Consider the following 15,876-nt stretch of genomic DNA (forward strand, 5'->3'; position numbering starts at 1 on the left):
CCTAGAGGTTCCAGGACTGGGGGAGATATAGGCTCTCTAGAGGGAACGGGAGGTTCCTGCTGTCTTAGGGTTTAAGAAGGCAATAGATAGTTATTGCTGTATCGTACACAATATCACCATAATTTATGTCCTTTGACATTATTTGTATATAGCTGTGCTCAGTGTAGTTTTAACTCAGATTTCTATAATGACAAATGGAGCATATATGTCTGAGAGTGTATCTCTTTTTTAGAAAACTGTCTATTTAGTTATTTGGCATCTTTTTTATTGGATTATTTTCACTTCTTTTCTAGATTTGCACCAAGTCTAGATAATGTGTAATATCAGTCAATTGCCAGATGTATAATGTATAAAATATCTTCTCCCATTTACTGGTTGTCTGGTTATCCCTATGTGGTTTGCTTTCAGTGTATAGAAGCTTTTTAGTTTCACTTCTTACTTATTTACTCTTGTTCTCATTTCCCATGTTCATGGCATTACATCTTTGATGTGAAGATCCTGCTGTGTCACATGGTTTCTTTTATAAATTTTAGAGTTTCTAGTCTAATATCCAGATCTTTGATACATTTTGATTTGATTTTGATGGATGATTTTAGGTAGTGGTCTAGTTTCATTTTTCTACACGTGACTGTCCAATATTCCTGGCACCATTTGTTGAAGAGACCTTCATTACCCCACTGAATCATTTTGACCCTTTGTCATATATGAAGTGGCTGTGTGTGTAGGCTCATTTTGGGGATCTCAATTCTGTTCCAGTGAGTCAGTGTTTATTTTAGTTCCAGTACCATGCAGTTTTAATTACTATTGCTTTATAGTATAAACTGAAGTTGGGGAGTGTGATACCTTCATATTTTTCTTTCTTTGACTTTATTTTCATTTCTGTTACTGACTTTGAGCATTTTTTCATATGTGTGTTGACTCTTTGGATTTCTTTTTTGATAGTCTGTCCTTGTCCTCCTGTCTGCCCCCCCCCCCAATGTCTTCTAGCGTGTGTTATTATTTTGATAAACCAGCTATCTGGAAAAATAACAATTTTGAATGGAGCAAAACACAATTGGAGTTTATGTAACTGATTATTTTTTAAAAAGATAAATGGGGCCGAGTGGTGGTACACCTGGCTGAGCGCACGTTATAGTGCATGAGGACCCGGGTTTGAGCCTCCAGTCCCCACCTGCAAGGAGAAAGCTTTGTGAGTGGTGAAGCAATTCTGCAGGTGTCCCTCTGTCTCTCTCCCTCTCTATCTCCTCTCCTCCTCTCAATTTCTGGCTATCTCTATCCAATAAATAAATGAAAATTTAAAAAATAAACAGATAAAGATCATTTTATAGTTTTATAAAAGTCAGAGAATTCCAAATAGATTGAATAAAAAGAAATACTTACCTGGACAGACATGTGTGAAATTTCACAAAGTAAGGCAAAGAAAAATTTCTCAAACCAAATGGAAGAAAAGGTATTAAAAATAAAAGTTTAGGTAAAATATTGCAGATAAATAACAACTGAAATTTGTACAAATAGTCTCTGATCTAGATTGCTTTTTCTTTCAGATAGTGACAGAATGAGAAAGACACCACAATACTAGAGCTTCCTCTGGTGCTGTAGTACCTTACATGTGATGCCAGAGTCCCTTGCATTGGTGCCAGGGCTCAAACCTCACAAAGCATGTACCCTATCTGTTGAGCTATCTCTCCATTATCTCCTTTAAAATCACCTATCTGGGAGTCGGGCGGTAGCGCAGCGGGTTAAGCGCAGGTGGCGCCAAACACAAGGACCCCGGTTTGAGCCCCCAGCTCCCCACCTGCAGGGGAGTCGCTTCACAGATGGTGAAGCAGGTCTGCAGGTGTCTTATCTTTCTCCCCTCTTCTCTATCTTCCCCTCCTCTCTCCATTTCTCTCTGTCCTATCCAACAACAATGGCATCGATAATAACTACAACAATAAAACAACAAGGGCAACAAAAGGGAATAAATAAAGTATAAAAAAATAAAAATAAAAAAGATTTATTAAAATCACCTATCTTCTTCTATTACTTTATCTACATTCACACCGCAGCATTTAATTCTCAGAAGCTACTGAGCAATTGCTATAACTTATCAGCTGTTGTTATTTTCAACATCATAAAATCCAGCAGCTGTGTCAATCTAAAATTGGGTAGATTTAATTTTAAATATTTATTTCTGAACTGTTATATGGTATTTGTAATGGAAGACTGAAATTTTTATTTTCTTTTAGTAACCTCTCCTTGTAATTAGTACATTTATAACTTCTGACTAAAAGGACATAATAACGTTTATACTAAAAGTTGCTGAAAGACCTGAACCAAAGACAGAATCCATAAATGAACAGATACGGGCTTGGAGTTGATAAAAGCAGTTCTTTCAGAAATGGAGTTGAAAATGGAAATGGAGTGCTCCTCCTCCCTAAATGTTTTTCACGTATCAGAATACTAAGCTGGGGTCAGGAAAGGTGGCTCAGCAGGGAGAGCGGATTTCTTCCAAACAGAAGGCCTTGGGTTTGACCCATGAGAGCACCAAAGACAAAGCAAAAGGAATTCCATGCAAAATGGGATGACACTCTAAATAGTGTCTTCCCCTCCCTCCCTCCTCCCCCCCATATAAAAATATAAAATAAAAGTTGCACCAGGAAGAGGTTGAATGGTAGAGCATATGTGTGAGGACCTGGTTTCAATCCCTGAAATCATATTTAAGTGGGGGGAAAATGAGATTGGGAGATAACCCAGCCAACAGAGCATATGTTTAACATGTGTGAGGTCCCAGGTTTAAGGTCTGACTCCATAGCTCTCGAGAAAGCTTTAGAGGAGATGGAGCAGTGCTGTAGTGTCTTTACTTCTCTACCTTAAATAAATGGAATGAAAAGTTTGTGTGAGAGAATTGAAATAGCACATACATGAGAAATCAGCCAAAAAAAAAAATCAATTTTTTCTTAGGAAATATTGCACAGTGTGTATCGTGATGGTTGTATATGCTAAGTTGTTTATTTTTAAAAATTACATCAAAATATTTGGAATTAGTAAGAATATAACTATAAAATACTTCTAACAGGTAAACCTGTGTGCCCATTCATGTTTATAAATTTGGTACATTAACTGTAGTTAACAGCATTCCTTTATCTTGCTTGTTCACTCAACCCTACAAGCAGAGAAAGCAAAGATGCTTAGTTTTTCCCCTTTCTATTTCATTGAAATCGGACTGACTGCCTTTTCAGTGATTTCCCAGTATTCTTAGAGTAGAATTGAAATTACTAACTCAGCCAACAAGTCTATACACAAATTGGCTCCTGCCTGTGTGTTTTATTGCTTACAGCCTCTTTGATTATCTTCTGATATGCCTTTCTCATATGCCAACCTGTTTCCATCTTTGCGTTTCTAACTTATTTTATATCTGCTACATTACATACGCCCTCAGGTCTTCATCTGGAGGTGGTAGTCACTGTTATCTTCTTCTGCTGTTTTTAGAGACGATGAGATAGCTAACCTTGGAGAGCATACGCTGTGCTAGATTGGAGCCCTTGCTCCACACGGCTGCACCATGAGCGGCACACGGAAAGCTCAGTGGAAGGTGTAGCAGCACTGTGGTGCCTCTCCTCTCCATCACTCTCTCTTCCCTCTAAGTCAGATGAGTGTAGGGGAAAAGCTGTTATGGTGTATGTCATAGACACAGTGGGATACTACTCAGCTGGTAACAAGGATGAAAGCATCTCCTTTGCCTCATCTTAGGTGGAACTTGAAGGAATTATGTTTCGTGAGATAAGCCAAAAAGAGGAGGAATACCAGATGATCTCACTTATAGGTAGAGCTTAAGAAATAGAGACAGAAAGGGAAAACAAAGTAAAATTTGGACTGGCTGTGGTGTACTGCAGCCATACAGAGGGCTCAAGAGCGAGAGGGAGAGGAGAGGGCATTAAGGTCCTGATATGTGGTGGTTAAAATGGACCTGTGTGGCGAGTAAGATTTTCTTTTTTTATTGAATCCTTAGACTCTAACTTCTAGAATATTGCTTAGTACATGGTACTCATTAAATAGTCGTTGAATTTTAAAAAATAGTTCATTGTTTTACCTGTAAGTATCAAATCTACCTAAGGATTATCTTCAACTACTTTTAACATATATGTTGATAAAAACTTGTTAATATTTTAGTATTTCATTTGCTTAATTTTGTCTTGCTGACTGTTAAGAAATAAAAATGTTAAATCTTAATATCTAGAATTATAACTTACTTTTGACAGGTTGACTTTGGCAGAATATCATGAACAGGAAGAAATTTTCAAACTTAGACTAGGACATCTCAAAAAGGTATGTGACGCATATGCTGGATTATCACTTCGTTGCTAGTTTTTGTAAAATCATTTGCTGAATCTCCTATTAGGGGAAAAGAGTCAAAAAAAAAAAGAAAGAAAGAAAGTTTCAGTTATGATAAAAGATACACACTACCATGTGCCATGTCCTGGGTTCAAGCTGCTGATCCCCACCTGCAGGCAGGGGCAAGCTCATGAGTATTTAAGCAGTGCTTAAATACTTAAGGTGTCTCTCCTTTCTGTCTTTCCCCATCACACTTTCCCTCACTCTCTTTCACCCTCTATGAAAGCACAAAGAAAAAAGGGACAGAAATGTCTGCCAGGAACAGTGGATTTGTATAGGCACTGACCCCCATTAATAACCCTGATGGCAAAGCTAAATAACATAAATAAAACTTCAGATAAAAGAGGAATGTATGGCTTACATCTTTATGTTAAACATATACGAATAACATTTCACCTTGTAGCAACTTAAATGCTGATACTTCTCTGATGGAAGAGTGATTCTGGTACAGATCTCCAAGGTCTTTACTCTGTTTAAATACGAACTTTTCTTTTAGGTTCTTCATTTTTTAGAAGAATGTAAAATTTCATGTTTCTGACCATTTTTGTAACAAATTTAAGTAACAATTATAAATGGATTGCAAACTTGTTTTTTAGATCACCTGTAAGCTTAGTTGATTAAATGTTTCAATTAAAATGTGTACATTGGGAAGAAGAAGAAAAAAAAGCCTGATCCTAATATTATTGAGTAATATGATAAAGGAAAACATTACCATTTATCATGTATAGCTGTATTCTTGCTTGTAAATGCTGAGCTTGTAATGATTTCATTATTTTTATAGTTCATGTTTTTTTAGCTCAAACCATTTTACAGAAAAAATAGTGTGATTATTTCCCCCTCAAAATGAAGTTGCTGGACATGTAAACATTCTTTTTCTTTGAATAAGTTTTTAATTTTACTCTCTATGTGCCAGATTACTTTGAACATTTTTTTAGATAAACTAAATAATAGCTAAATTTACTCAACTAATTGAACACTGTTATCGGTCATGTCATCTTCTTTGGGTAGGTTGAGAAAGCACAAAAGACTCCCATTCTGGCAGCAGATAATATTATCCCAGTCCTGTTGTTTTCAGAATGCTAGGAGCATGCTTTGAACCCTGGCCATTTAACTATAAGGGACAGAAATTATTACAATTGTATATAGGATTATCAGTAAAGTCGTGATGTATTTTTGCATAGAAAAATGTGTCATGAATCTTCTGACAGCCCAATATGGTGTGTGTGTCTGTGTGTACATATACACACAGACACACACACACACATACAGTTATTGTTCACTCATTTACTTGTGGTTTATTTTCACACTTTGATTGATATGGGCATAATCCATCCATGATGTCTTGTCCCTGCTCAGAAATATTTCAGTCTATCAGCTGGAACAGAACATTCTAAAATGATTTAAGTTGTTTCTCTTCTGTTGTGACTATTGACTATTATCATTGTTGACTTTTTTGTACTCTGAGGTAAAGTAGATAACCTCACTATTCTCTATAACAATTGTAATACAACTAAAGAAAGGAGATTTTATAGTGCAGACTGAGTTACAAGTATTTGTGTGTCCCTTACCCAAACTATTTTGATGGTATCAGTGATAATGTTGTAATGTAATATATATATATGTGAGTTTTAGCTGAAGGATTGCTATTTTCACATATTACATATTTTACATTACTCTACAAGTGAAGCTTTCAACTTATGTATTGTGAAAACATGCAGTTTTAAACAGAAACACTTCAGAGGAGGTTTTTGGTTGGTATATTATTGGTTAGCTTTAAAGTTTTCCTAGTATTTCAAAAACACTTTGGTTTTCGGAGACATATTCTCTAACATCATAAATGTCTAGATATCATACTCACAGTTGTAATTCATTCTAGACTATTATATCTCTTCTAATCTCAAATTCTCCTTTTTTGTTATATTTGACTTCATTTTTTGTTTTCACTCATTCTTTCTAATAATTGTCCCCTTCTATACTCTTACTTGTTATATTTATTCCAATTTTTATCAAATTCAATTTTAGATTTCTAGCTTTCTCTACTTAACCAGCTTACAACATTACTTTTCTTTGGCCTTATCATGCAATAATTTGAGGACATGAGTGGGATGCTGAAAAATAATCTATCTCAAATTCTCGTTTTTTTCTTCAAAAAGACAATTTTTGGATGAGAAGAATGCATTGTAAGGAAAGTTGCTAGTGTTGCATACAGAGAACTGAGTTGTGTCCTTTATCTCCTAGGTCACAAATAAATAGCAGTTTTCTGTATTCTTAAATTTTGAGGTATGTAGTTAAATAATAATAAACGTTTTACTTTAAAATTTGGCTTTCTAAAGCAAAGTTGGAAAATGGGTCATCAAAATAGGTCATCTCTTAAAAAAAAATAAACATTTAACTCAACAGGCTTGAGTTAAGAGAAGAGATACCATCTTTACATCTCAGTCCCTTATGTTATAGGTGCATTAAGCTAGTAGAAACTGTACCCTGATTTGTTAGAGCTTCTATCATAGACTACTCTGTTCTCTGAGTGTTTGATACCCATGTCATCTGCACAGTAGTGAACCTGTATTTTGTCAGTGTAGGAATTAGACTTGGAGCCCAGAATGCTCTTATTAGCAAGGGCAACTCTTTCCTTCTCATCCTCCCTTTAGTAAAAACTCTTAGAGCAGGGAGTCGGGTGGTAGCTCAGTGGGTTAAGCACATGTGGCGCAAAGCACAAGGACTGGGGTAAGGATCCTGGTTCAAGCCCCCGGCTCCCCACCTGCAGGGGAGTCACTTCATAGGCAGTGAAGCAGGTCTGCAGGTAGGTGTCTGTCTTTCTCTCCCCCTCTCTGTCTTCCCCTCCTCTCTCCATTTCTCTCTGTCCTTTCCAACAACAACGACATGAATAACAACAATAACTACTACAACAACAAAAAAACAACAAGGGCAACAAAAGGGAATAAATAAATATTTTTTTAAAACTCTTAGAGCAGAATTACTAGATCATATTTGTCATTTTACTGAAGGAAAAAAATCTTTCATTGCGGAAAAACATGTCATACAGACTCATCAGACTGGGAATCCTGTTTAATTTTTCTTGAAATGGTAGTTTATGATACACACTATATATAATAATGATTATTGGGAATGAGGGCTGACTGATGATAAAAGTTATTTACCATTGAAACCTCACATTTTTTGCTACTCCGTAAGGGTGGATATATAATAAGCCCGTAACTATTAGTATGATAGAATGATGTAGGAGAGATAAACTAGCAGTTCTAAAAATCTACAGCCAAATACAGATTTCTGTTAGTAAATAGAAATTTCAAATGTGAAGTTATTTAAGAAATTACTGGTTTTCAGGCGGAGGTAGATAGCATAATGGTTATGCAAAGAGACTCTCATGCCTGAGGCTCCGAAGTCCAGGTTCAATCCCCTGCACCACCATAACCCAGAGCTGAGCAGTGTTTTGGTGTTTCTCTCTGTGTCTTTCTCTTTCTGCATCTCTCTCAAAAATAAAATAAATAAAATACTAAAAAAGAAAAAAGAAAAGAAATTACTGGTTTTCTTTTCAGTAACTAAATCACTGCACCATCCATCACTCTCTTTTTTTTTTTTCTTTAAATCAAAGATTCTTGTTAAATGTATCAGTTAACATCAGCTTATGTGGTCATTGCTTTCTCATTCACTTGGTTATTTCCATACTCTGATAAAGTAATTCAAATTCCTATTTTGAGAAACTCGCAACTACACTTTCTCAACTTTTTCATGTCGACCATTCTAATATGAGCATATTGTCAACTTTGAATGCCAAGATCCTCCATATATACTTTGTCTAAATCCTTGTATTTAGTAAATGACAAAGCCAGTTCTTGAAACTTCATATTCTTGTTTCAGTGGCACCGTACATTTAGTCTTAGAATTATTTTGTTATAGGTGAATGGCAAGGTAATCTTTTTGTTCTGTCACTGCTAGGAAATTAGCACACTATGCCAAAGTTTTTTCAGGAAAGGGAGATCCAGCACAGCACCAAAACTTGTTCCAGTGCCACAGAGCTCACGTATGCTGGTGGTGGGTATTCGAACCCGGGTTACACACTTAGTAAAGCAGGTGCCCTCCCAGGGGAACTGCTCATCACCCCTCAAGTCAGTGTTTGTACTCAGAAGAATTATTTAATCTTTAGATTTCTTTACATTTTAGAGTAATCACGATGTTTGCTTTCCGTCGAGTTTCTGAAAACATGCCCTTCTGTTTCACCGCAGATAAAGGAGAGAGGTTAAGTGTTAACACACACTTCTTCTCACATTTACTTTCTTTAGATATACTATTAGTGATTTTGTATCAAGTAGAATATTTATTTTAGCTGGTGTGTTGCTTGTTATCCTTTATATTTTCTTTTTTTTTTTTTTCTCCCCCATAGAAACAGAAATTGAGAGGAAGTAGGGAGAAAGAGGGCATCTGTAGCCCTGGTGACTGGGGGCTTAAACCCAGTCCTTGTGAACCATCACATGTGCTCATCACAGGTGTGCCACTGCCCAGTCCATCAGTCCTTATTTTTAAAGGTTTACATGAAAGACACTTTTAGGGCTGGCAAGATAGCTCAGCTGGACAGTGTGCCTGCCTTGTCTTGTGTATGATCCAGGTTTGGATTGGAACCCCACCCACCACACTTGAGGAAGCTTTGGTGCTGTGAGATCTTTCCCTTTGTCCATCTCTATTTCTTTATTTCTGTCTGTCTGAAAAAGTGAGCTCTGAGCAGAGGAGTCCTAGTGGCAAAAGTAACAGGTCTTTTGTAACAAGTGTAAATAATATCTAACATAATTTTTAATTTAAAATTATGTTAGATATTATTTATTCAATTTGATAGAGAAATTGAGAGCTTGTTTGGAGGTTCTAGCTGGGGAGCGCAGCTACTCATATACCGTCGACCGAAGACCGGTCCGTCTCTATTCAGGAAAGGCCGTCCTCTTCGACCAAGCACACAGCTTCGGGAGGGACGCACATGGAGCAGTGAGGGAGGAAGGGGACACCCGCCTAGCCAGCCAGATCAGCCAAATCAACCCTGGCGACCAGTGGGGTGACAGATGTCGCAGCCAGATCGCCCTCACATCCAGAACAGAGAAATTGAAAGGGAAGGGAGATAGAGAGAGGAAGGAAGAGGCAGAGGAGAGATACCTGCAACACTTCTTCACAACTTGTAAACCTGTACCCCCAACAGGTGGGGACGAAGGGTTTGAACCCAGGTCATTGTGGATGGTAATGTGCACTTTACCACATGCACCACTGCATGGCCCTCTAACATATTTTTGTCATCTATGTAGCTTAATGATTTATTCCAGTAGGCAGAGGAAAAAATTTCAACAAAATTAAAAAGACTATAAAAGTATTCCTGAAATGAAAATAGTTATTCCATTACACAGAGCTGACTTCACATTTTTACATATCTTTGCCACATGGAAAGCTGTGGATTTAGGAAAGCAAACAAACCATATATAATAGTTAGGTTTTATTGTTGATCCTGTTTTGATATTAGTCTTTGATAAATTCTCATTATGCAAAAGTAATTTATCTTTGTGATTTGAGGAGTTATGTGTAGCATAATATTCATGTAATAGTATCATTATCCTGGAATCAAAGAAAACTACATAGATTTGCTTTCCAAAGACTGTCACTAAATTAATACAAATAATCTTTTAGAAATCCTTGGGGAAAAAAGTTTCCTTATAGTAGATTTTCCTTATATTCATAATAGTATAGGAAAGATACAATTTACCAACCATTATAATACCCCTAGAAGGGGTTTACAAGTTTACAGTAGGAATAGAAATCTCTCTTTACTTTCCAATCTTCAGATTTTGTCATCTTTAGGTATTGGTTGATTAGTTGGAAGGATTTGACATCTCAGCATGATACTTAAGTTCTGTGGTAGAATTGGCGTGTGTGTGTGTGTGTGTGTGTGAGAGAGAGAGAGAGAGAGAGAGAGAGAGAGAAGGGGGAGTGAAATATTAGATTATAAACTCCAAATAAAAGGACCATTTTGGGGAAAAACATAAACCAATTTGTGATTGAAACAGGATTAGTCAAGAATCATCAACACCAACACAAATGTACCTGCAGACCAAAGGAATCAGCTAAACAATTTGCAGTCATCTCAATCTCTACTAAAATATCACATCCAACATGCCACCTGACACCATTTCTTTCTCTCTTTCTCCTTTGCTCCTTGCGATGTGGCATTCATCTCTCCCTGTGCCTCCGTTCTGAAGAGATAACAGTGTAGCAACAACTCTGCCACAGAAATCCTGTTCTCTGACCGATATTGGCACCTGCAAAGAGAAACAACCAGTTACAGGCAGCAGCAGCATCAGTATTAATCTTCCATGATGAAATCTTTACAGGTCAAGAACAAGCACACAACTTTTTCTCACTCCTTCACAGTGGACCATGCAACTAGTTGAAATGGAAGACAGTGGATTTTCTACAAGCCTTTTGAACAGTGGAGAATGCAGGGCATTGGTTTTAGGTGAATCAACTCCCAATATTCTTAAAGTTTGATATCTTCTTTGGCCTCTCTAGAATACCATTGTCATCTGGCATTATCAGATCCTTAGGATGGCCACAAAGAATAAGTTTATATATGTGACATTTCTTGTCACTTTGGGATTGAATGAAAATAATAGATGACCTATTAATGCTAGAGATCCTGTACATTCAATACCTTTTTGTAAAAATAGTGTTTATTTTATTTTAATGAGAGAGAGACAGACAGAAAGATAAGAACATACTCAGCCATGGCTTATGGTGCTGGAGATTGAACCTCGGGCCTCAGAGCATCAAACATCAAAGTCTTTTGCATAACCATTAAGTTGTCTCCCCAGCTTTATATTTAATACCTTTGCACTAGTGGTCATGACTAGAAGAAATTTTGGGGGAATTCCTCTCTCAAAGCCAATCACAAAATACATTAAGATTTCTCTCATATAATACATGTGTAGGTTGTAGATTCCTCTCGAATTCCAGTGAAGATGCACTATATAAAAAGTCACAAGCCTTCCAAGAATGTTAGAAGATTTCCACCTTCGTGGCATGCATGGGAAAGAGGTGCTAAGCACAGTTAGAATCTTTTTAAAATTCACATTATAAAATGAGTAGTCTTCTATGAAAGGTGGCCATGCTGATAGGATATGGAACGTTAACCATAGACGGGGAAACAACCAGTTTCTACCTCTTAGTGTCATTATGGACTTTTAAAAGAGTCTTGGCTCTATTTTCCCATTTAGAGTCACACATCTTAACTTGGCAGTAAGTGATGTTCAATTACCAAAATGAGAATTTACAAGTAAAATGTGAGAGGGTTGGCAAAATAGCTCACTTGGATAAGGCACTGCTTTGACATGAATACAACCCAGGTTCAAGTCCAGCTCCCACCCCATTGAAGGAAGCTCTGGTGCAGTGGTCTCTTTCACACTCTCTGCTTCTCTGCCTTCTCTTGTCTCTGTCTTAAAAAACAAAGCAAAACAAATAGCATGAGGACTGACAGAATCAAAACCTAGCCATCTTAATTCCCAGTTAGCAGTTTTCCTGTACATATTTATGCATTTCAAAATAGAAGAAAGCATCATGTCCACCTCCACACACCCAAAAAAAATGAAGTGAACTGCAGAGAGGAGAAGACATTAGCTTCTAAAACAATTATCTGAGTTAGTTAAACACACCTCAGGGAGATGTATAGTATGGTCCCACCAGTAAGAGATCAGTATTTGGGGGATAGGAGTGGAAGGGGTGTTTACATAGTTGCGGAAAAAAAAACAACCCTCCCTGGGAATTTTATATTTTTTGTTCATTGTCCTCGTTCTACTCCACTTGATTTACATAATCAGACTTAAACAGTAGTTTCCAAATGGATCTCCACAAATTCAGATTTGCTTTATCGAGCTCCAGTGGCGCAATCAGCACGCGGTACTTAAACAGATTTGCTTTATCTACTTTTTTTTAACTTTTGCTGTATGGTTGCTTCCTGTTTCCATTAGTTTATATCATATATCCATATGTCAGATATGGAAAGCATAGAATAAAAACAACATAGATGCATTATAGTAAGGATAAATCTGAAGTAGATTTCTCAATTATTTTTCTGTGCCTTACCCAGTCTTTCCATTAATTTTTAAAATGCACTAGCCTTTTGTTAATTTTGCCTTTGATTTTCCTAGTGATAAAACTTTTAGAAAGGCATTTTAAATCATAAAATTAAAACCATCTGAAGACTAGGAGATACTAAATTGATGTGTTAACACTGAGCACCTGCATGGGGCTGGGGTGTCCCATGTAGTGGAACAGTGCTTTAGTGTCTCTGTTTTTCTCTCCTGTGTTTGTCACCCTCTAGAAAGAGAAAGGCCACTGGGAGTGATGGAACCACACAGGTGCAGAGCCCTAGCAATGAACTCGGTGGCATAAAGGGGGGGGGGGAGGGTTAATTCAAAGAAAGCTATTTGACATTAGAACCATAAAGGTTTAGTTATAAAATGTATCTTCATATGTAAAGTGATGTGTTTTCTGAAAAAAAGTGAACATAATAGTTTGAACTTCTTTAAGCAGATCTTAACTATACATGTCATCCTTACCAAAAAAAAATATATATATATATATATTCAGTTTTGAAGAGTTGCCTTTCAAAAAGAAAAATTCCCATTTTGCCTACAAACTATGAGGATAGATCAATTTCTAGGTTATTATACCCAAGGCCTTTCTTCTCTCTATAAGGAGAGGTGCTATCAATAGACCATGTCACTGTAGCATTTGCTTAAAAGTATGTGTGTCCATCTGCTCAGGCTGCTACCACAAATTCATAAACTAGGTGACTTAAAAAACAGAAATTAATTTTTTCAGAGTTCAAGAGGCTGGATGCCCAAGATTAACTGTTCATTTCTGGTCTGGCTTTATGGATAGTTTGTAAATATTGGGTTGTTAGAAAAGTCATAATGCATTTTCCCTGATTTTTTTTTTTTTTTTTTTTTTTTGCAAAAGTGCTTTGTGACTTTTTTGTCAACCCGGTAGATACATTCTTAATTCTTATAGCTTTTTCTCTGTACTTCCAGGGTCAGAAGGATTCTTCTTGAGTTTCCTCTTATGGAAACATTAATCCCATAATGAGGCCTCCACCTTCTTGACTCAGCTTTAATCACACTCAAAGGTCCCATATCCAGATATTAACATATTGAGGTTTAGACCTTAAAATACAAATTTTTGAAATCCCCCAATAAAGGGAAAAAATATTTTTAAATATATACATTTTGGTGGAACACAAATGTTCTGGCCATTATGATGTATATATTTTTTCTCAGTGAAACTTAAGAGTAAATTTCTTCTGTAAAGGGAAAGGGAAACACAAAGTAAAATTTGGTCTGGAAATGGTGTATTACATCAAAAGAAAGGACTCGGGTGGGAGGAGGCTTGGGTTTTAGGGTCCGAATGCATGATGACAGAAGATTTACGTGGGGGGGGGGTTGTTTTATGGATACATATCATGTAGAGATGAGAAATCCAACAACTGTACTGTAAGCTATTAACCCCTCAGTTACATTATTTTTTAAAAAATCTGATGGGGGAGTCGGGCAGTAGTGCACCGGGTTAAGCGCAGGTGGCACAAAGCGCAAGCACTGGCATAAGGATCCGGGTTCAAGCCCCCGGCTCCCCACCTGCAGAGGAGTTGCTTCACAAGAGGTGAAGCAGGTCTGCAGGTGTCTTATCTTGGGAGTCGGGCTGTAGCGCAGCGGGTTAAGCGCAGGTGGCGCAAAGCACAAAGACCGACATAAGGATCCCGGTTCGAACCCCGGCTCCCCACCTGCAGGGGAGTCGCTTCACAGGTGGTGAAGCAGGTCTGCAGGTGTCTGTCTTTCTCTCCTCCTCTCTGTCTTCCCCTCCTCTCTCTATTTCTCTCTGTCCTATCCAACAACGACAACAACAATAATAACTACAACAATAAAACAACAAGGGCAACAAAAGGGAATAAATACATTAAATAAATATTTTTTAAAAAATCTGATGGAAGGGATTTATTAAAAACCTAAAGAGGGAGTTGGGCGGTAGCAAAGCAGGTTAAGCGCACTTGGCGCAAAGCACAAGGACCGCCATAGGATCCCGTTCGAGCCCCCAGCTCCCCACCTGCAGGGGAGTCACTTCACAGGTGGTGAAGCAGGTCTGCAGGTGTCTGTCTTTCTCTCCCCTCTCTGTCTTCCCCTCCTGTCTCCATTTCTCTCTGTCCTATCCAACAACAACAACAATAATAACTACAACAATAAAACAACAAGGGCAACAAAAGGGAATAAATAAATAAAATAAATATTAAAAAAAAAGAAATTCAATTGCATTGTCACAAATATGTAATTATTAGGATCCAACTAGGTTGCTGAGGTAAGTAGTTATATTTATTTTTTAAAATAATTTTTGGTAATATTCAGATATCTATATAATGACAACAGCCAAGAATACAAAATAATTTTTTTTTTCCTTTTGTCACTAGGGTTACTGCTGGGGCTTGGTGGCTACATAGTTCTACCATTCCCAGCAGCCATTTAAAAAACATTTTTCATGAGTCTCCCCCCCCCCTTATGACAAGTGAGTGAAGAGCAAGCGAGTGAGGGAGACAGAGAGGAGACACCTGGATCTCTGCTCCACCACTCATGAAGCCTCCCCGTTTGGAGGATCAGAAATTTGAATGTGTGCAGCTGTCACACATGGTAACAAGTGCATTCTAACCAGCAGGCCACCACTAAGCCCCAATAAATACTTTTAGAATAAAGTAAAATCTATGCCTATATATTATTATCTATAAAACATTACAAATATATTCCATAAAGTCTTATGAAAGGATAGATGTGCTTCATTCAATCTTAATTGTTAAGCACTTGAAAAAAAAAATGTCAGAAAAACAAAGGGGAAAAGACTGGATCCTAGAAAATTAAAAAGAAATATATCAAGGGAGTGGTCTGGGAGGTGGCGCAGTGGATAAAGCATTGGACTCTCAAGTATGTGGTCTCAAGTTCATCCCTGGCAGCACATGTACCAGAGTGGTATCTGGTTCTTTCTTTCTACTCCTTTCTTTCTCATTAATAAGTAAATAAAATCTTAAAAAAAAAGTCAAGGGGAGAAACTAAGTTTTATTAAAAAAACAAAGAAAATGAGTTTTGACTGCATAATCTTCTGTAATCAATGAAATTTGTTTACAAGTTCCATGTGGCGACTGAATACAGTCCTATAGTACCTTGGACCTTAAAGCCAAGCAACATACTTCTTTGGGACAATATAAGAAATGTTTTCTCTTTCTCTCTCTCTTTAGTTTTTAAAAAAAAAAAATTTTTTTTAATATTGATTTATTTTTCCTTTTTGTTGCCCTTGTTGTTTTTCATTGTTGTTGTAGTTGTTGTTGTCATTGTTGGATAGGACAGAGAGAAATGGAGACAGGAGGGGAAGACAGAGAGGGGGAGAGAAAGACAGACACCTGCAGACCTGCTTCACCACCTG

The 15,876-nt window shown here is 37.2% G+C and overlaps 1 protein-coding gene across 2 annotated transcripts in view; it reads left to right on the forward strand.

Annotated features, from left to right (window-relative positions):
* The window catches only part of TLK1 (tousled like kinase 1), a 117,319-nt gene that overhangs the window by 88,366 nt on the left and 13,077 nt on the right, over positions 1-15,876 (forward strand). For both annotated transcript variants that reach the window (XM_007534537.2, XM_060177719.1), the window contains one exon: positions 4,242-4,308. In XM_007534537.2, the coding sequence (XP_007534599.1) occupies positions 4,242-4,308 (67 nt within the window). The remainder of the gene's footprint in view (positions 1-4,241; positions 4,309-15,876) is intronic.

Source organism: Erinaceus europaeus, chromosome 18 (assembly GCF_950295315.1).
Source record: "Erinaceus europaeus chromosome 18, mEriEur2.1, whole genome shotgun sequence".
Classification (NCBI taxonomy): domain Eukaryota; kingdom Metazoa; phylum Chordata; class Mammalia; order Eulipotyphla; family Erinaceidae; genus Erinaceus; species Erinaceus europaeus.